This window comes from Crassostrea angulata, chromosome 6 (genome assembly GCF_025612915.1).
Source record: "Crassostrea angulata isolate pt1a10 chromosome 6, ASM2561291v2, whole genome shotgun sequence".
Taxonomy (NCBI): Eukaryota; Metazoa; Mollusca; class Bivalvia; order Ostreida; family Ostreidae; genus Magallana; species Magallana angulata.
In genome coordinates, this window is record NC_069116.1 from 19,855,001 (window position 1) to 19,875,020 (window position 20,020).

Below are 20,020 nucleotides of genomic sequence, written 5' to 3' on the forward strand. Positions count from 1 at the left end.
AGGACCTGTTACCCTTGTTACTTTTGTTACCATGTTTTAAAAGAGAGATACATACCTGTACATATAAAAACAAGGTCTGTTTACGTCGTCACCCTTGTTGCTCTGTTTCAAATTAAAGGTACATGCAGAAAGAATGGTCTGTGCATGTTTCAGATCAGATCGACATACTTATAGAAACTAGGTCTGTTTCCCTCGTTAACCTTTGTACCCTGTCTTCCAGATGACACAGGTTTTATGCATAATTTTTAAGCATTTTTTAGTTTAAATTAGGAAGGGTGATTGTTACATTGGTCTTGCCGTTCTGGAACACTATACTCTAATTTTGCAATACATGTCTAACTCCAAGCCGAGTTGGTGCCATCAAACGATGGACACTGGGTAATTGGTATTGAATTATGGTTCAATGAGGCACTTCTGAGCGGTTCCCAAAGACAATATGATTAAGGAATGGCTTATTTCACAATTTTTTTACCAGTGGGAATCGGACCCGAATCACTTTCACAGAAACTACACATCGGCAAGTTAGACACAGACTGGAATCGATGGCAGAGGATGCGACTCCGATATGTAATTCAGAAAATATAGTGCCTAGTCGATATGACTACCTAGATGTAGATCACATACAGCTCTAACTGATAACTGTTTCACTATTAACAGCTCTACTTCTTTCCATGGGATGGTGTAAGAACAAAATGAAAGAAATGTAATATTAAAAATGTAAATACATGAACGTTATGTCCGTATATTTGTGCTAAGAATTGCTTATTAAAAAAAAAACATGACAGGAAACATTATCAAAAGGTGTATCAATTGAAGTCCAATGTTGACAGAAAAAAAGTGGTTGTTAAAAACTTACACTATACTTTTCAATGGAAATTGCACACCGTCTCAATTTGATTGAAAACCAAAAATGGTGTCCAATGATGTCTTTCTGACAACATATAGGTCAACCGCCACTGGGTGCAAATGAATAAGACAAATTGATGAATATTACAACTTTTGACAGCTTCCTAATAAAATAACAAGACAATCTATAAAGCGAACATGAACACGCTTAAAATGATCAATATTCAATGCTGCAAATAAATAAGAAAAAACAAGAGAGTTTCAACTATGTTTTAATAAAACCTCAACAAGAAAACAATTTTAACGGACAAGGTTATATATACCTATTTATAAAATCATCTTGAATACCATTCAACTGCACATAAATGTCATATATAAATATACCAGTATTTAGTTCTGAGTAAATGAATATAAGCAAGTACATGTACTGCTATCAAATGCATTGCGTAAATTCTATTAAAATTTTTACGATCAAAGCTCTTTTTCCTTCAGAGGTAGATGACAGTCATGAATTTCAATATAATGCCAATAAATGAATTAGAGAACTATTTTATATATCAAAGTATGATAAAGCGTGATTCCTTTGAATACTTTTTCATAAGGCACACCTTTCATTTACATGTAAATCTGACAATATATATAAAATTAACCTTCCATTTAAACAACCGTAAATATATACATGTATCATCAATATTTGGCAAATTTATATTAGGCACAGTTTTATAATTCCAAAAAGTTTCAGCTAATACTTTATAAACACAACAATCATTACGTGAACTAAGTAAGTTGATCAATATATACGACTGAATGATCTATAATACCAGTCAACATTGTCATCCACAGAATATTGAGTAACACAAAAGGCTCATCCCAATCATTAAACTTCAACAATAACATGTTATGAAACGCATCTGTCACATCAGTTCAATGCAAATTAAACAAACCTTCAAAAACCAATCATAAACATTGAAAGGAACGATCCAATCAAATCAATATGTTAGGTAATCCCATCAGATGCATTACACAACTTGATGATCAATTCCCAGTTCATGACAGAAAAAAATTGGCCCCTGTTCTGAACATAAAAAATAGTTTAAATAAAATTCTAAAGAAGGTACTAGTAGTAAAAAAAAATAATGGATATGTGGACAAGATACATGTTTATATACAAAATTATATTTTTAAATTAAACATAAGTATGTGAGTACAAGATTAAGGCAAGAGTATATAAGATATATAAAATTTATAAAGCATAAACTGCCCCAAGTCATACATTGTAATAGGCCTATTGCATTCTTTGACAAAGATAAAAATCTTTTTTTAACGTAAAATCATGTTTCAAGACAATATAAAAAATCTGCAAAATATAAATGTATCCTAGAACAGATTGATAGATTTCAATATGTGAATTTTTGTACATGTATTCTTCCTTTTTATAAACTCTGAACTTCTATCTAAAAGTACATAGTAAATGAATACAATACGGTAAATAATTGCTGTAGTACACCTACTTTCCTTCTCACCACAATATCATGTATTTATCGATTACTGTAACAAAACAGATAAAAAAAACAATACCCCTTAAAAGTAAATATCCCTCATAAATAAATAATATATATTTATGAATATCAGTATATTCAAAACCCACATGTAAATTGTATCACCCTTAACACCACAGTTACTTATTTCTGAAATGAAAGTTTACCTCTACTGAATAAAAAAATTTTGAGTGAAGGAGGAGGGGTCAACTTTCATCACAGAGACACGCAAAATCCATGGCAACAAATCAATATCAAACTCCAATGCCCTATCGACAATTAGAATCTATACTCTGAGCCTTCCCCATTAGAAACCCAGGTTCTCCATTCTCTTGCTTGACTGGTGGTCGGACAAGTTTGGCGTATGAGAATTTATCACTGTCCATCCAGCAGCGAGTGACTTCCTTCACTTTTTCTCGAGCCTTGCGATGTTGTTGAAGCTGATTAGTGAGATCTGAGAGTCGTACACGCGGTATCTGGAGAACAGCTGCCGAGAAGCCTGTACACAGTGACCACATACCTGTAGATATCAGCTGTTCTGTTGAACTTCCCTTCCAGACATTCCACGCAAAGTTCCCTATAAACAGAAATGTATTCAACTGTATTGAGTTCATGGTCATGTAAATTTAAAACATTGTTGAAGAAAGGACATCCTTTAAAACTGAGCGAAATTTTCATTTGCTTTCTATTAGAATAAGGAATGTAGGGAATAAACAAAATAACAAAGTAATGGTTTTATAGACTGTAAAATAACAACTTTTTATAACTTTGGCATATCACATTATGATCTTTTAACATCATATTTACCTAAACACACGGCTCCTATTGAGAATGACATAGAGTTGAAGAACCTCTTGTCTTTATCTGCCTTTGTTTCAATAACTTGTACCACAGATGACATAAGAACCTCACAGCCTTGAATCAAATCCTGCACTTGACGGGACTGCATTATCAAAGCCACCATATCTTCATCCCACAATGCAACAGGATTGTGACCATTTTCAGAGCCTCTTCTTTGGCTATCACAGATTTCTGAGGCTTCTCTTTGCAAAAGTCTCACAACACTACAAATGTTATTTAACCGCAAACCCAAATTGTTGAGATTTGTTCTAATTCTACAAGGAACAGTTACTGCTGTTTCCACAGCAACCTCACAAACTGTGCAGGACAATTTGATAAAGACTGTGTCGGATATTATTGCAAGGAGCTGGCGTAGAAACAACATCCAGTTTGACACACTGTGAGCTCTTGTGGCTCCATAGTACTGTTCCATGCCCTGCAGAAAGTTGAGGGTGGCAACCAAAAACTCATCGTTGTTGTGGAGATCACTTTTGTCCTTGACATTCTCCAGATATGTAAGGAGATGACAAACAACCTTGACATCTTCTGCTACAGGGTCAATCAAAAAGTGGAGCCCTTTATAAGTAAAATACATGTACATAAATCAATTGTCACAGATTTACATGATATTTCTTTATAAATGTTTCACACATACTAATTAAAACTTCTAGCACTTTTAATTGCTATACCCATCAAACTCGTACATTTTTGTCTGTCAATTCTATTAACAGACTGCCAGCATTTTAAAATGTAGGAACAAAATGTAAATTGAATGCAAATTTAAGAAAAGGTATGTGCATGGTGTCATCTATCGATCATATAATATGCATATAAAGACCTTTCATATATTCCTTTTAATCAAATGATTTAATTTTTACACATAAAATCGCAATTTCAAAGTTTAAATTTAAACCACTTTTACCATTTGTTGTCATCACTTTTGGACTTTGTCCACCACCATGTTGATACCGCTGTCCTTATGGCTTATCCGAATTCAGAGTCACCTCTGCAAGGTGCAAACATCAACATGGGGAGGTGTTATTTAAAACGGGACACATATGCATTTGTGTTTAATGTTTATACTTTTTTACCAGAGTAAAACTATTTGCGTATCTACTGTTCAAAGATTTTAAGTATAAATGTCGTCGAAATGATTTCGAAAGAAATAAATGTAGTGTTTTAATATCGGATGTCATTTGTTGACCATACATGTAAAATTTGCACCTCCCTTTCAATTTCCGTCAAAAGCGGTTCATATTTGATTTCTTATCTGCACGTACCGACCCATTTTTCGTGATAAGTTTGGTATGGTATAGACACCCCAATTAGTGTTTTCGGACTTTTGTGTTTAAGAATTCGAAGCTTTTGATGGACAATCACGGTTTGTAACAATATTAGGCGGGATAGAAGAAACAATAGACACGCCCCCTTCTGTTTATTATGAATTTACTCACGTGTGTTCTAATGTGAGAATGAAAACGGCGCTTTATGAGTGGTTCGTTATATTCCTCTATGTGTTATATAAATTGACAGAACAAATATTTAGACTTTCAAGTCGCATACTCCAAATACAGCTCGGAAATCAGCAAAAAGTAGGAGATATGGAGTTAGCTAAAATTGCCAAAAATCTCGTCAAATGCGTCTCAACAGGTGAGGTAAGTCAGGAATATGTCAACTTAGAGAGAGAGAGAGAGAGAGAGAGAGAGAGAGCTTATTGGTAGATATATTTGCATATTTATTTGTATGAATGGTACCAACTGTGATCAGATGGTGATTGACGCATAGATGTACATGTACATGTACCGTCAGATGATTAAATGAGTATACAATATGGTAATTTTATTTAATCTTGTTATTGTGATTGACATAATTTGCATTTATCAGATTTGATTTACTGTAGAAGCAGAAATATTTGTTGAGGATTTTATTTCGTTATTTTCGTTGGCAGTAAAATAATTAATTAAAATCCATGATGAATTTTTAATTTTAACCCAATTATTCATGAATACATGAGTTGATACGCATACATCATAGCGATTACGATATATGACATAATTAAATGCCAATGAAATTGTACTTGGTTAAAAAACAACAAAGTTTTAATCCAACGAAAATTTGTGCTTCTTTAGTATACATATATACATTCATGATGTACATTGTATATAGTTTATATGATAACCAGTATGGGTGAAAAGATCAACTTCACCCAGGCTAAAGTTCTCTATTGATCGATCAGATATTTGACCACTGGAGCTTTGAGTTATGTCAGTCAGACTGTATTAACCAATGATATACATTAATATGTTATTCTTAATTCATATGAAATGTGTATAACATTTGTACATTTAAGAACATTGCTCTGGAGAGCTTCTGGCAGAAGCAGGCATGTGTGATCACCTTTTTGAGGCGGTTTGGATGACCCTTCTGTCGACTGAGTGCCAAGCAGCTCAGTCTCATCAAACCTCAGCTCGACGCCAACAATGTCCGTCTTGTTGGTATTGGCTTGGAGGAAGTGGGTCTGGAACAGTTCATCCAGGGAGACTTCTTTAATGGAGGTATGTTAAATTTTTGAATCATATATATAATTTGCTAGCTGGACAATGTACATTGTAATATGATACAGTAGTTAAAGGGACTTATACACGATTTGAGATCAAAAATTTTATTTTTATTTTTTATGTATAAAATTACACCCCTTGGTCCTCATCCTTCATGCGCCTCCTTTCCATAGACTTGCAGGTCTAATGCCATTTATAGCCTTTGATTCCATCCTGGCATATTTCATCTCCTGGGATCTTAAATGGTATTCACCAGTGCCAATCAATGATTACCCTCATCCATTATCTCTATTTACCGGAGCTCAGGAGCAGTCAGAGAGAAATATACAAATGCATTAGATAAAAAAAGCTGCAGACTCTTTGTCACAATCAGAAGCTGGAGATGACATCCAATTAGCCCCGTTTAGTGATTGCATGAATGTTTGCCCAGCACTTGATGCTAAAGTAGTTTCATTGGATCACTAAAGAACGTCACCAACAGTTCTTTGATAACATGTTGTGCAAAACCATTATTTATAAAAGGACTCTCAACTATAGTTCTTGCTTGCCATTTTTCTCAATTATCACTGTGCTTATTGACATTGCTAACTTACTGGTTACTATTATTTATTAAATTACCGGTTACATGTATATTGGTTATAAAATCATGCAGAGTCCCCTCTTCTCCAGCAGAAGGAAGCTGAATTTAATCATGAATCTGTTATTTATAAAGCTTCATATTCATTTTTTCCAGAACTTTACATTGATACAAAAAAGCAATGTTACAAGAAGCTAGGATTTAAAAGGTAACTACATGTATATAAAAGCTGATTTGATTAATTCAGTGCAAACAGTATTTACAGGCGTTCCAATGTGAAATATACTATTTTTGATAAGATATACATGTTTAAGATGCTCACTACATAATGTTAGAAGATAGAAACAAAACAAAAAATTGCAGGAAAACATATTGACATATAGTGTTGTAATACATTTATTGTGACATCACCTAGCGTCAGTCAGCCACCTTGAGATTATTATAAAGTTACCAGTATATTTTAACTACATGTAATTTTTTCTCTAATTTTAGGTTAAATGTTTTAAGTATATTTCCTTCAGTTCTTTCCAAGTCATCTAGAGAAGCTTTAAACAAGGTAACACACACATATACAGATTTATTTTTGATATATGTAATACAGTCAAACTTCGTTATCTCGAACTACCGGTAGATGGGACCGTTTTAAAACTTCGAGATATCCAAATATTTGTGATATCGAGGGTAAAATAGTTTAAAAATAAGTGGTTGGGACTTACAAATCACTTCGACATAGTAATAGAGATATCAGTGTTCGAGATATAGAAGTTTAACTGTATTTATTATAGCATTGAATCATGATTTTTTGAAGTATACAGTCTCATAACTGCAGCGGTGTGTGCATACAAATTGAAAATTTGTATGCAAGCATCGCTGCAGTTATGAGACTGTATACTTCAAAAAATCATGATTTAATGCTTATGTTTACATTATTTTAACTTCATGCCTTGTCTGAAAATGTGATTTATACCTTAAAATTCCTATCTTATCCTAAGGGTAAGTTCATATTAATGGAAGAGCCACAGTAACAGCCGCAAGCGTGATTTTTTATTTTCGCTTGTGAAGTTGCAGTTTACAGCGTTCAACGTTTGTGACGTCATAATAAAACTAGTCATTTTAACCTTTGAGTACCCTGTGTGCATTACAGTGTTATAACTGCCGTAGCTTTCAACACACTTTACAAGCAAAAAATATGTGGAATGTAAATATATACTAGTATTCCATGATGATCTTGTTTCTAAAAACAATAAACTGGCTTGATCATGAATGAAAAATATTGATGCATACTAAATATTAGATTCATATATATCCATGACCAGTACTTTACAAGTAAACTGTTATTTCACACTTGGTTAAGGCCATTTCACAAATGGCGCACAAGCAGCAGTGACAAAATATTTGTGCAATCAAAAAAATTTAGATTTGAATCATAAACTGCCGACAAAATAATCGCGTATGAAAAAGTAGTTGTATGTTCTAAAGTGACAGTTGTGCGATTCAAATGCATTAAGTATTGCAATATATCTTACATCTATATGCGACTGTTAAATGATGAAAGTGAGTTTTGTAAGATAATGCAATAGGATCACTAATGAGAAAGTGATTGGGGGGAAGGAGGGGGGGGGGACTTTTTGTCAAATTATGATAATTTAATTCAGATTGTAATGTCTCATTTGATTGGCTAAACAAATTCATATATATATCATATAATATAACTTGCCTACGTTATTTATATAAAGCGTAAACTGCTCAAAGTTAAGTTATATTGTATAACATAGGTAGAAATTAAATCCATTCCTTAAGTAATTTAACTGTGCATCTAATTGGGAGAGGGAGGTTGGGTTCTGGACCCACCCACCCTAGCTGACCATGCATGGAGTGAGTGCTACATATGTGTATAGCATTTAACAGAGACTTGTACAATACAATTAAGGTACAAAAAATGTTTCATGCTGAGACATGTAATAACACACACTTTACAATTCTTTAAGGCCAAACAAGAAAATATATCTGGAGATTTTAGAGGAGATGGTTTCCAAAATGGTGGCACCCTTGTTGTAGCACCAGGTGAGTTTTTTTTAATACATCTCAATTGAATCTTTACTGATAAAGGAAGCCGTTGCTAGCTTTCATATTTTTTGTTTTAAGAAATAATTACATTTTATACCATGGTTTTCTTCAGGAGGAGAAGTGTTAGTATCATACAAACAAGAAAATCCCAGTGACCATATGGATATCCAGGAAATTTTTCGAGTGCTTGGAATAAAAGAAGAGCTCTAGCAGCATTTTTACCAAAAATTACAGAAATAATTCTGTAAATATTAACTGACATACGGTATATTAGATTCACAACTACTGTGAAACCAGTTTATCAGTACGGGTATATTCAGATTTTGAGGGAAAATATATGCTGATCCTGCAATGTGACTCTTAATTGGTACAATTTAAACAAACAGCAATAAAAAGCTCAACAAAGACAATTAACATAAGAATCCCTCTACAGCTGAGAAATTCTCAGGTATTTCTTATACGGCATCTGATCACTATTGTATATAAAAGTTAACATATTATAGATTCCATTTTACACAGAGAATATTGTTTTTTAAAATGTTATATTTTTATATGTGTATACATGTACGTTTTCGTTTGCTGATATTTTGCTTTTGCTGCTGTATTGATAAAATGTTCACACATGAATGATACTGGTCATAGAAATCTTACACTGTGACCAGTGGAGAGTATTTGTGTGATCTACGTGTCTTTGTAGCATAGAGCATTATACAAGCAAATAAACTGCTCAAAATTTCTCAAGAATGCTGATTTTTGTTGGAAATATGATAGTTAACCAAAATAGTGTGCTGAATTTATCTTGACATTAATAAAATACTTTCTTTTAATAGTATCATTTTCATGTTGGTATATAAATTAAGGTATATCGAGCATTGCAGAAACAATAAATGAGAGGGTCCTGGATGTAAAGGACCTCAAGACCCCCTGCCAGCCAGTACACAACAAACTATGCTAGCTCAGGGTTGTCTCTAAAAATTGAAGTAGAAGGGAGAAATAAAAAAGTAGAAGGGGTTCTGGGGGTCTAGCTTATAGCTGGATTGTGTTTGAAATGCAATAATAGCCGGGTAATTACGTCACTTTTGGCGGGGAAATTCCCCGCCTCCCGGGTCTTAGAGACAACCCTGCTAGCTATGCCACTGATTCTCATACAATGCTAAATGCTTCACAAAATGAATGATAATATGAAAGGGGAATTACTCCCATTAAGGTTTCTCCACCCTCGATGTTTTTATGGTTAAATTCATGAAATATTTGTTTAATTTGAAGATTAATATGTAAACATTCAAATTGAACTTAAATATTGGTATGTTGCAAATATTTTGTTCATGCTGTAGGAGCTAACACAGGTACACTATCAAGGCAATTATAGCGATGACTGCTCTCCAATCAAACATCACATTTTTTTTTTTACTGATTTCTATATAATAAAGCAATTTTTTAAAGAAAATAATCGCAATCCTTTATTTTATGTATTTTAACATTTAAAAGCCATTTAAACTTGCCAGTATGAAAGCCATCACATTAAGAGTGAATTTTGATACAATTTTTCAACCATGAATAAGTACCGTTTAGCAACATTAAACATCTATAACTTTTGAAATAATGGTGCAAACTCACTGAAAATTAGTACATTTGTAACTCATATTGTATCTTATTAAAATCTGCAAAGAAATGTTTACCTAGCCAGGTGAAAAATAATGAATTGTAGTCTCTGTCAACTTTTCCTATATACGTATGGTTTTATCAGTTTTTCATTGAATTCAGCGATTTCAACTCAAACTACCCTCTATAAATTGTTAAACATTAGTGTCTTTTCACTTTTCATAGCTTAAAATGTGTAAAACACAAGTTAAATTAAGAAATATTGGCAAAACCATGCATCACATAACACTAATATTATAACCGATAACAGTAAAATATTTTGGAATGCTCCCAATGACGTCATGCGACAATTGAAAGACCTTAAAATAATCAACTTTGAATTTGCTGGTAATATGCATATCTCCATGTGCTCATTATATCCTTCATTGCTACAAAGTTTTTGAATCCATGCAGTACTGCGTTCTTACAGAAGCTGCAGTCAGACTGCCTCGGTGATCAATCAGTGATACCGTTACATTCAATACTGGCATAACTTTCGTGCTAAAAAGGAGCATAATTTCCAGAAAATTGATCAAATTTTCTATGAGTGTGCACATCTCAACATAATGTCCATATTATTTACAAAATATTAAAAAAAACCAGAACTCACAAAGTGACTAATTACTATCTGAAAAACAACTAAATTTCTGTATCACGAGATCCTGTAATATTTTCTTCAATGCCATTTCCTTCATACCACATTCCTGATATTTGAATGGCTTCAATAAAGAACATACTAGCATGTTGCTTGTTTCTACTTTATTCAGAAGAAAAACAATGTGCATTTTTACATAATACAAGGTTGTAGATTTGAATTAAGATGGATTTCCCAGAAATCACTGTAGGAAAAAAATATCATTTGTTGTTTCAACATTGACAAAAGAAATTTATAATTTAGCCGTAATGTTTTCAAAGTGTTCATCAGCTAGTGAGTGCTAGAAAACTATAAGTATTAGCTCATCACCAAGAAACAAATAAATCATGAGCTTTCCATAGCAGACAAGAATACAAATGACCAAGTTTGAGCTTGTGTGAGCCAAGTCAACAGTGAAGTTAAGTATACTGTAAAAATTGGGAATGTAATTCATAGGCAGCATCAAAACACAGGAATGTTTGAGAGCTTTAAGATGCCTTCCCTGTAATTAGGGTTTTTTTTTTCAAAGTTTGTGAGCTGGCTTTGGATTAGTAAAATGTTAGAATAAAAAAGGAAAAAAAATTCAATAATAATGCAAATATAATTAGTATAACTTGGCACACTCTAATGTAACAGATTTGTAGAATATTTTCACCTTGCTACAATGTTAGTTTAGTCTTCAAAGACATTCTTGAGTAATGTATAGATACATAGATCTTTAGCAAAAAACACACCACTAGCACAAGTCCACAAACTAAGTCTGCTGAAGTGTTAATCAAATACATTAAATACTATTTACAAGTGATATAAAGACATAGTTCTAAATCTACATCTTAAATAATTGTGGTCATTAATAAATGTTTGCATGAAAACAAAAAACAAACGCCAGATCCACCATAGGTTGCGTGATGATGAATGCAACAGAAAGGAGTTCAAGGACGGATTTCAATCTGCACAAAACACGAAGAAAAATCTGTTGCATTATCCTCTCTTCCTCCCATGTGGTCTGTTTGAATTGGCTTTTGTATTCAATATCCAAACAAGATCAATTGTTAAAAAATGAGACAACAATAAAATCTGCACAAGAAGCTGAAACAACCGTGGCAGACGTTCCTGCAAATCAAACCATGACAAATCTTCCTCTCTTCCAACAGATTTCTTCATGTAAAAGTTCACATAAATATAAATAATAATCACCAGGTTTTTTTTCTGTAGCATTCATCTCACACACAGTTTTTCAAACAAAACATTTGTGCCTGAAAAAAGGAAGAAGAAAAATGACTTTAAATTCTCTGATGGACAAGAATTGCTGAATGCAGCAAATTGTAAGACAGCCAATGCTGTCTAGATCTTTTACCATAGAAAAATTAACACTAAATCATGCTAAATGCTATGGCAATTCTTTTAAATACCGGCATGTTTCTTGTGTTGGTGTTGAAGATACAGGTTCTTGTAGAAATGTATCATATTGCGTATTGAGTAGAACTTATATTCATACTCATGTACATCATGAACACAAACACTGCGCAAATATACACACCATTATTAGTTTTTCTCTCTTCCTTCACGGTCACGATAGCCCCGCCTCTGTGTGGGCTCAGGCAAGGCTCTCCTGTCGGACCTTTCACCCCTGCGCCTGTATTCCAGCCCCCTCATGGATTCCTTGGACTTTTCTTGAAATTCTCTGTCAAAACTCTCCTTCTCACCTACAAGTTTTTTTGTTCAAAATTAAGATCTGATGTTTATACACTTTAACTATTCTGTAAACATTTTGTACATCCAATTTGTACATTTAATTACAGCAAACTGCTTGAAGACTAATTCTACATTAAATTCTGTTCTAATGAAAAAGAAATTTGAACAATATCTTTTCAACACGATGAGTATGATTTACCTTCATCCAAATTGATGAGCTCTTGGTTTTCCTCAATATCCCCGCCCCTGCGTCTGGTCCTCTCAACCACATGAGCCCGATCTCTGATGTGATGACCTATCGCCATCTTCTCTGTGCCCCTCTCAGAATCTCTTTCTGATTTTCTGGTCTCTTTAACCTGAAATATAACACATTATAACTATGTAAAAAGTACTTATAAACCCAATCATAACCCTCTTAATTAAAGTTGAATAGAAAAAACATGTAGTAAACCCTACGGACAAAGCAAAAAGGTCAATGACAAATATTTATTAAATTAAAAAGTATAAAAGTCATCGTAAATAATAGCGAAATCTTGTAGTTTACTAGTATGGAGGAAATACCGGTACATGCAAAAGCATTAATTTTTAATTTATTTTTTTTTTATCTAGGTTTAATACATTATTTAAAATGCTTGTAATGTTTATGTACTTGAATTGATGACAATTCTGAAATACCCAGTATACTGCAATTCATCCTATTTCATATCATAGGACAGGTCATTCAAAGTAACATGGAGTTCAAACTGAAAGATTTGGGGTGAAGGAATGATCCTCAAAAACTATATCAAATTTTATGGGTTATCTCCATCATACTAACCCCTCCTGGCCCTTGTCTGACAGAGGATGTTGCTTGGTAGACTCTGGGCCTGCTTCCCTCCCCTCCCGTATTTGTGTATGAATACACAGATGACTGGGAAAACATTTGGGCATTGGGATCATTTCTTGCAGTTTCCTGAATAAAAAAATAATGCAACTGTAAAGCATATTATAAAACATTTGATTATTGTTGCTGTTTAAATTTTTTAATAATTTTGTGGTTAATATCCAACTTTACATAATGTACTTACAAATGATCTTTCCATATTTGACATCATGCCATTCATGTTCATGAACATGCTTCCAAACATGTTGCCAAACCCAAACGGCGACATTTCGGCGGGATTCCACTGAGCGACGGCTCTTGTCCCTCTCTGTGGATCACTTCTGCCAGGTCCTTGTAACATGGGATGGCCTCCAAACATTCCAAAGGGATCCTGGAACAGCCGGTCCATGTTCCTCATATGTTCCCTATGACCTCTACAATCAAATTGTTCATCTGAATTAAAATGAGGACTTAACCAAACAGGATATATTCCATCTGTAGTATATATTATGTAAATACAGATAAAGTATTTAACAAGTATATTCATTATTTAAGATATATTAACTATTATACATGTACTGAATTTTGAAACATGCTGAAAAAAAAATGCAGGATTACAATGTAAAGAAGAATGCCTTTTAAAATGTGCATACATGTAGGTTCAAATCGAAATAGCAAAGAAGCTTATCTTCCTCATGTATTTTATTTTACTTACATGTATTCTATAGCAATTCTAATTTTAATATCTAATCTTTCATGCCCAGAATTGTTTATATGCATGATATGATTTGACACTAGTTATCTGCTGGTTAAAATACAATTTTTAACATTTAAAAAGTGCTATGGATAATATCTCACATCTATGATCCACAACAAAAATGGTCCGAAAGACAATATATCCTATCTAATTTTACATTGAAGGAAATTTTAGCTACGTAGCTAAATATAGTGATTGTACTGGACCTGCCTTACCCCCTTACCCAGATAAATAGACAAATTGTATAAATTTCCTTGTTTATTTTCAATATATTCATTTTCCATCGTGTACTGTATAGTTTTAGCTCATCCAGGGATTTAACATATGATGCTATCATATTCCACATAACAAAACGTCAGAAGAATACATAGACACAAAAGGTCAAAATGAAACTATAGCTGTATCACAGGGGCTCGTCACGAAGTTTTTTCAACCTTTTATATATACCACCTCTATACTATAAAATACACTGTATTTTATAGTATAGAGGTGGTATATATATCGCATAGCCCCCTAACTCCGTCACTACCCTAACTCCGTCACTTTCGGGAAACTCCTCGCCGTTTGAAATCAAGTATGATTATGACGTCATTTTTTACATGTCAAAAATCTTTAATCAAATGTCAACAATTTGCAATGGTTAAATTTAAGAATGTGTCAAAAAATAACAGAATTAAACCTTGTTCATTTTATGCACCATTAATTGTGTGAAATCAGCTAAAACTTTTTCACGGGTGCACTAAAATATTGATATTTCTTACATGCTGGCCCATTCGATCAAATACGGTGGTCAGCCATTTTTAGAGAGGTCAAGATGAAACATGTAATACATTTTTGATTAAGGTAATTAATACATTTTTTTCAGTCTGCAATAGCCTTTATGCACTACTCTTGATGATAACGTCAAATCGCTCATGCCGATATTTTTGCCTTATACAGGGTATAGATATCTCCGGTATATCGCTATTTAGAATATGCTACATTTTTAAAAATGTAATAAATAAATAATATAATAAGTAATATATTAATTAATGATATAAAATATTTGAAATATGTAACGACATAAATCAAACGGCATCCATACATTCTGAAAAGGCCATAATTTGTGATTGTTGTTACATGGACCCATTTTTTATTCTGGCGATCATTTCATTTCGATGAAATTAAATACAATTTAAATTGTATGCACCATTTTTACTTATTATAACTTGGCCTAGATACAAATGGAGTTTAAACTAAATTGTTAATGTGTCTTCATTCCCTGCCATATCAGAGAGCATGTGGGTGACGGAGTTAGGTTCATAAGATATAATAAGCACGCGTGATAAACGTCGTATTCAGAGAGCTTATTTGAATAAAAATAAAAATATTTTTGTTAATAATTTTAAAAAATTATATTGTTTCAGATTATATTTAGTGATATCAGATGAAAAAAACCACAAAAAATAATTTACAGAGAAACGCGGGAGGTTTTCTGCTTATGGTGACGGAGTTTGGGTACTCGGGGATAAAAGGTTGAAAAAAACTTCGTGACGAGCCCCTGTGGCTGTATAGTTCATTATGCATAATTTACGAATCTGAGAAAAAATGACCAATCTACGTACTCAAAAAATGGATCATTGTCCATGTCAGCAAAGAAGGATCTGCCTAACATGCTGTCCAAAGTTGCTGAAGACCGGAATTTTCTTGAAAGAACAACAATTGAACAAAACGTCACAATCGACAATGGCGAATGATATGGCACGGTTCCGGAGAGTTTCGTATCTAAGATAATTTGTAACAGGATAACCTGACCTAGGTGTTTTAACCTCGCGCTCCGAAACCACCGATACAGTTTCGTCATAAAAATTTACTTTTGACGTAAACCCAAAAACAATTTAACCACATATATAAAAGATACATATATACTCACTCGTGGGTTGCGAGAGAGACATAAATACCAATTAATTGTTATTAAGGTCTTCCGTTTCCAACGGAAGACCTTTCTATTATTGTGCGGGTTAAGATTTTTCTTATTTTTCTTTTTTTTTTTTGTTTCCTAGACGCGAACTTTGAGGCTTCATATCTTGCTCATTTCTGAACGGTTTTTGCTCAAATTTTCAGGGCTAATGTACTTCTGAACGGTTTTTGCTCAAATTTTCAGGGCTAATGTACTTTACAAAACACTATCTTAAGCAATTCATAAAGTTTAGAATTCCCTTTCCATTAAAGAGTTATTCCCCTTTTAAAATTTTTTAGGGCCGTTTGTTTCCAGACAAAGGCTCTGAGACTATGATAGCAGGGAATGGGAATCCAACGAATTTGAATAACAGAGACATTGTAGTGGTGCACATCGGTTTTTGTTTTTAGATTGCGTTTTTTATTTAGGAAAAGGTAGGGGGTCAAAAAACAGGATTTAAAAAAGTGCAAAAATTTAGACATGTTTTCCTTTATATCTTTTAAACAAAAAATATTTTGTTAAGACATGTAGAATAAAAGTTGTACAGAATATTAAGGGCTTTCATTTGACACCAATAAAAAAGGGCTGGCCCCTTAAATTAAGGGCCAATGGCCCCTAAAAGTTTTTGCTTAATAACTCAAAAACGGTTAGGATTTTGATATGGCTGTCGCTGGAAAAGTTGTTTGTTGGGATCTCATAAAGGTCGTTACAATGTTATTTTGTATGAGATTTGTGTAGTATGAGTGTAAAAAGCTTTACATGTTAACATGTACCTGTTTTCATTTGACAAGTTATCGAAAGTCTTTGCGCGTACAACTGGCATAAAGTTACCGCAAAAAATGTATGCTGGTTTATACAAACGGCATTAATTCATAAGAATTTTTTTTTTTAGAATACGTGCTTTATTTTAGGAGTTTAAGTCATTGTTGTTAAGTTCTTATAATGCACAATCCTTAAAAAACGGGATTTGGAAAACAAATCATTGTTTTTCTTTTCTAGTAAACCACAAAATATGGAATTAAAAAAAAGCTATGCATTACATTTTAGTTATTAACTCCATGCATTTAAAATCTACCTTGAATCAGAGCTGTGTGTGTGTACCATTACGTAAACTCTCCCTCGCCCGCGGCCGAGAAAATCGGTCACCATGGTCGCGGCTGGACTACCTAGCGATCAGCGGTTATCTAATACACGAGAGTTGCGTCTCTCATATATGACTTTATTTATTCGCAAACTCAAGAATTGTTTTCGTTTTAATTATACATATTTTTTTATGGATTAAACGATTGGGTGTCAATTAAGAAATCGTTCAGTTAATTAATAAAGGAATGTCATTTTCAATCTAAAGCAATAATAGACATAGATCAATTGTGGGTTTTAAGTTTAAAATAAATAACTTCTATTTGATAGAGTATGGTCATTATACTGCAATCTTTTCAAAGCTTCCTGGGTTCTGAGCTGTGCGGGTCTGTGCGTTGTACCTTTACGTAATCTATCGTTCGCCCACGGCCGAGGATCTCGGCCACGGCTGCACTACATAGCGGTTATTTAATACACAAGATTCGCACACCGAGACTCACACTTCCATGCATATGAACGTGTTTGAGTTAATATAGCCGTAAATACAAGAACTGTTTTAATTTTATGTTATCAAAGTTTGTCCATTTTGTATTTTTTTAATTAAATTTGAGTGTAAATGAATATTAATGAACGATATTACTCCAAATCGGAAACATCGTCAGACATAAATTAATGGTTGGTTTGTTTATGTAAAATATTTTATAAACTGTACAAATAATGCTTTAAATCAACAACAACAAACCCTAAATATTAAACATTTAAATGATGATCATCCATCGCACATGGCTGAGGAGATCCGGCGCGAGTGGACAAGTGATCCGCGGTCGGTTCGTGATCTTCTACATGTACCTTATCACGCGTTCATGTTTCATATTTTGCACGGACACAACTATATTTTATTATGTTTTCAACTGTTGAAACGATAAATTTATTTTACGTGTACAGTTGATTAAGCATTGATGTATACGATAGCGTACAAGGTAGTTTAAAAATCAAATCAAATTATAATCAAAGTTCCATGTTACATGTTTGCGGTAGGTGCTAGCACGATAAAAGAATGTCCTGAGTTGAGGCATTCGATGATTATTTAAAAGAATATTCACATGAGTTTTAAACAACTTTAGATTAGTGCTATCGGTCACATATTAATCACTTCTGTAGTTTTTTTTACATGTTCGTTTTATTGTGGAAGCGAACTCATTGCTGCCCCCCCCCCCCTCCTCCCGCCCCGCTGACCGGAGCTCGCGCTGTATTTTTTTATTTTGGCGAAACGATATCAAGATCTGTCGAAAATCATTTTTGGTGGCTTCGCCTTATGTGTAACATTTTGTTTCACTTTCCCACCCGTTTGTTTATTCGGTCAGTCTGTGTTAATTCAATCGCCACGTGCGACCCTTACATGTACATGTATAACGGCGTACATTGTATAGATTATCATGATCTATTTGAATTAAGTACCATACGTATAGATTCCCATAATAATTAATTGCATGACTGTGTACATTGTAGGCAAATCCCTGTGAATTAATTACTTCTAAGACCTCTTGTTTTCCGTTAACAGTGGTTTAAATAATTATAATAATTACTTGTAAAAATATCTATAATCGGGATTCCAAAGAACTTACTTACCGCAATTCATAGAAATGATCAGTATGTTTTCTTTCTATGTTGACATTTAATTTTGTTCAAATAATTAATAAATTTTCTATCATTTAATTGTGTGCTTCATCAAATACTGATTCCGACTACCTTGAAGTCATTCATTTTTCCATTGGCTATTGACAAAAAAAGAGACGCTTGACCATCCAATGAAAACAAATACACAGAGTTGGATTGACAGGTTCAGCCAGGTGCAGGTCTCACCCGATGTCCGAGGTTATGTGTTTATGTGTGCCGCTTGTACAAAGCCGAATGGTCTAAGTAAGAGTTATCGATGTAAAAAAAAAAAATACATGCTTATCAAAACATGCTCGTGTAAGTTAAAGTTGATTAAGGCTTGTTCCAACAGAAATCATGTTTTGCTAATTGTATTTAATATTTTTTATGTATAGCGAATTTTAATATTATACAGTCATTTACCGGTAACGAATCAGTATGCGGTTTCTTCGTGCATGCAACTATTATTATCGGAATCCCAAATAATTATTTTTTTATGTTTAAATCGCGTTTCTTTGTCCTTCTAAACTGTAGTATCAAACTTCCAAAAATATAAAGGAAGTAATTTCAACACCCCCTCCATTTTCCTAGTTTCGAATTCGTTTCCCAGTATCGAATTAAGCGCCCTTTATCACTTCTGACCGAATATTTTGAGGCGAATTAATTTCAAAAATATACTAGAGGTACATTTTAATAGAGAATAAATGAAGAAGGAAAAACAATAATGGGAATATGTCCTTTAAACAAATAATATGATCGTTATTTTTATCATACCGTTTTCCCGTCAAATTAAATCTGGACTTGAACAGTTTTCATTTACGTTACTTTATAATATTGAATTATCATAAAAACACTTTATAATAGTAATTGATGATAAGTAGATGCCATTTCCCTTTGTTTTTCCCGTATATCTATCAATATATGAAGCCAAATAATACTTCTGTCGCAATGAACCGAAACTAGGAAAACTACACGTGGTTCTATTTGAAGTCGTAATTTCATTCAAAGCTCCATTATTATTTGATATGATGCATTATCTTTTTAAATGAATTATATTTACTTATTATCCACTAAATAGGGATCAATAACAAACTTATTTTCATAGTAAGGCTTAATTGTTTTCACATTTTCGTTTTTTCTGCTTTGAACTTCCGGCAGCTCATATCTGGGTCACATTTTTAATTTGTAAACAATTCGGTAAATAATCGTGCAAATGGCAAACAACTTCACGCAATGATAGAATATTTATTTCTGTTTTATAATTACCTAGCTATGATTTTTTAAAACCTCAACTTCGTCTTCCACTAGTAATTTTTCTAAAAATTATTCG

At 33.2% G+C, this 20,020-nt stretch overlaps 3 protein-coding genes across 4 annotated transcripts; 1 reads left to right on the forward strand and 2 right to left on the reverse strand.

Moving 5' to 3' along the window:
- Window positions 1–1,102: 1,102 nt before the first annotated feature.
- LOC128186708 (uncharacterized) lies at window positions 1,103–4,873 on the reverse strand. The gene is made up of 3 exons (XM_052856563.1): window positions 4,147–4,873; window positions 3,192–3,800; window positions 1,103–2,961 (listed from the first exon to the last, which is right to left on the reverse strand). Exons 1-3 carry the CDS (start codon window positions 4,157–4,159, stop codon window positions 2,654–2,656), a joined length of 930 nt encoding a protein of 309 aa, XP_052712523.1. The 5' UTR covers window positions 4,160–4,873; the 3' UTR covers window positions 1,103–2,653.
- On the forward strand, window positions 4,826–9,258 carry LOC128187392 (prostamide/prostaglandin F synthase-like). The gene is given in 6 exon segments (XM_052857840.1): window positions 4,826–4,879; window positions 5,575–5,779; window positions 6,516–6,567; window positions 6,852–6,915; window positions 8,348–8,423; window positions 8,539–9,258. Coding segments are annotated over 6 exon segments (549 nt in total). The 3' UTR covers window positions 8,637–9,258.
- A 1,553-nt stretch (window positions 9,259–10,811) lies between these two features.
- On the reverse strand, window positions 10,812–15,771 carry LOC128186709 (myeloid leukemia factor 2-like). 2 transcript variants are annotated; one of them, XM_052856565.1, is made up of 6 exons: window positions 15,620–15,771; window positions 13,464–13,692; window positions 13,214–13,348; window positions 12,596–12,752; window positions 12,242–12,407; window positions 10,812–11,957 (listed from the first exon to the last, which is right to left on the reverse strand). In XM_052856565.1, exons 1-5 carry the CDS (start codon window positions 15,667–15,669, stop codon window positions 12,247–12,249), a joined length of 732 nt encoding a protein of 243 aa, XP_052712525.1. In that variant the 5' UTR covers window positions 15,670–15,771; the 3' UTR covers window positions 10,812–11,957; window positions 12,242–12,246. The 2 variants fall into 2 exon arrangements, with proteins under 2 accessions (XP_052712525.1, XP_052712524.1); XM_052856564.1 differs by having other exon boundaries at window positions 10,812–12,407.
- Between the last annotated feature and the right edge of the window lie 4,249 nt (window positions 15,772–20,020).

Coding starts and splice junctions, on each gene's coding strand:
- LOC128186708 (XM_052856563.1), bottom strand. Junction 2,962..3,191: donor AATAGGAGCCGTGTGTTTAG/GTAAATATGATG, acceptor TTCTGTTTATAG/GGAACTTTGCGTGGAATGTC.
- LOC128186709 (XM_052856565.1), bottom strand. CDS start 15,669: ATGTTAGGCAGATCCTTCTTTGCTGACATGGACAATGATCCATTTTTT. Junction 12,753..13,213: donor TCAGACAAGGGCCAGGAGGG/GTTAGTATGATG, acceptor GTTATATTTCAG/GTTAAAGAGACCAGAAAATC. Junction 12,408..12,595: donor GCTCATCAATTTGGATGAAG/GTAAATCATACT, acceptor AAAAACTTGTAG/GTGAGAAGGAGAGTTTTGAC.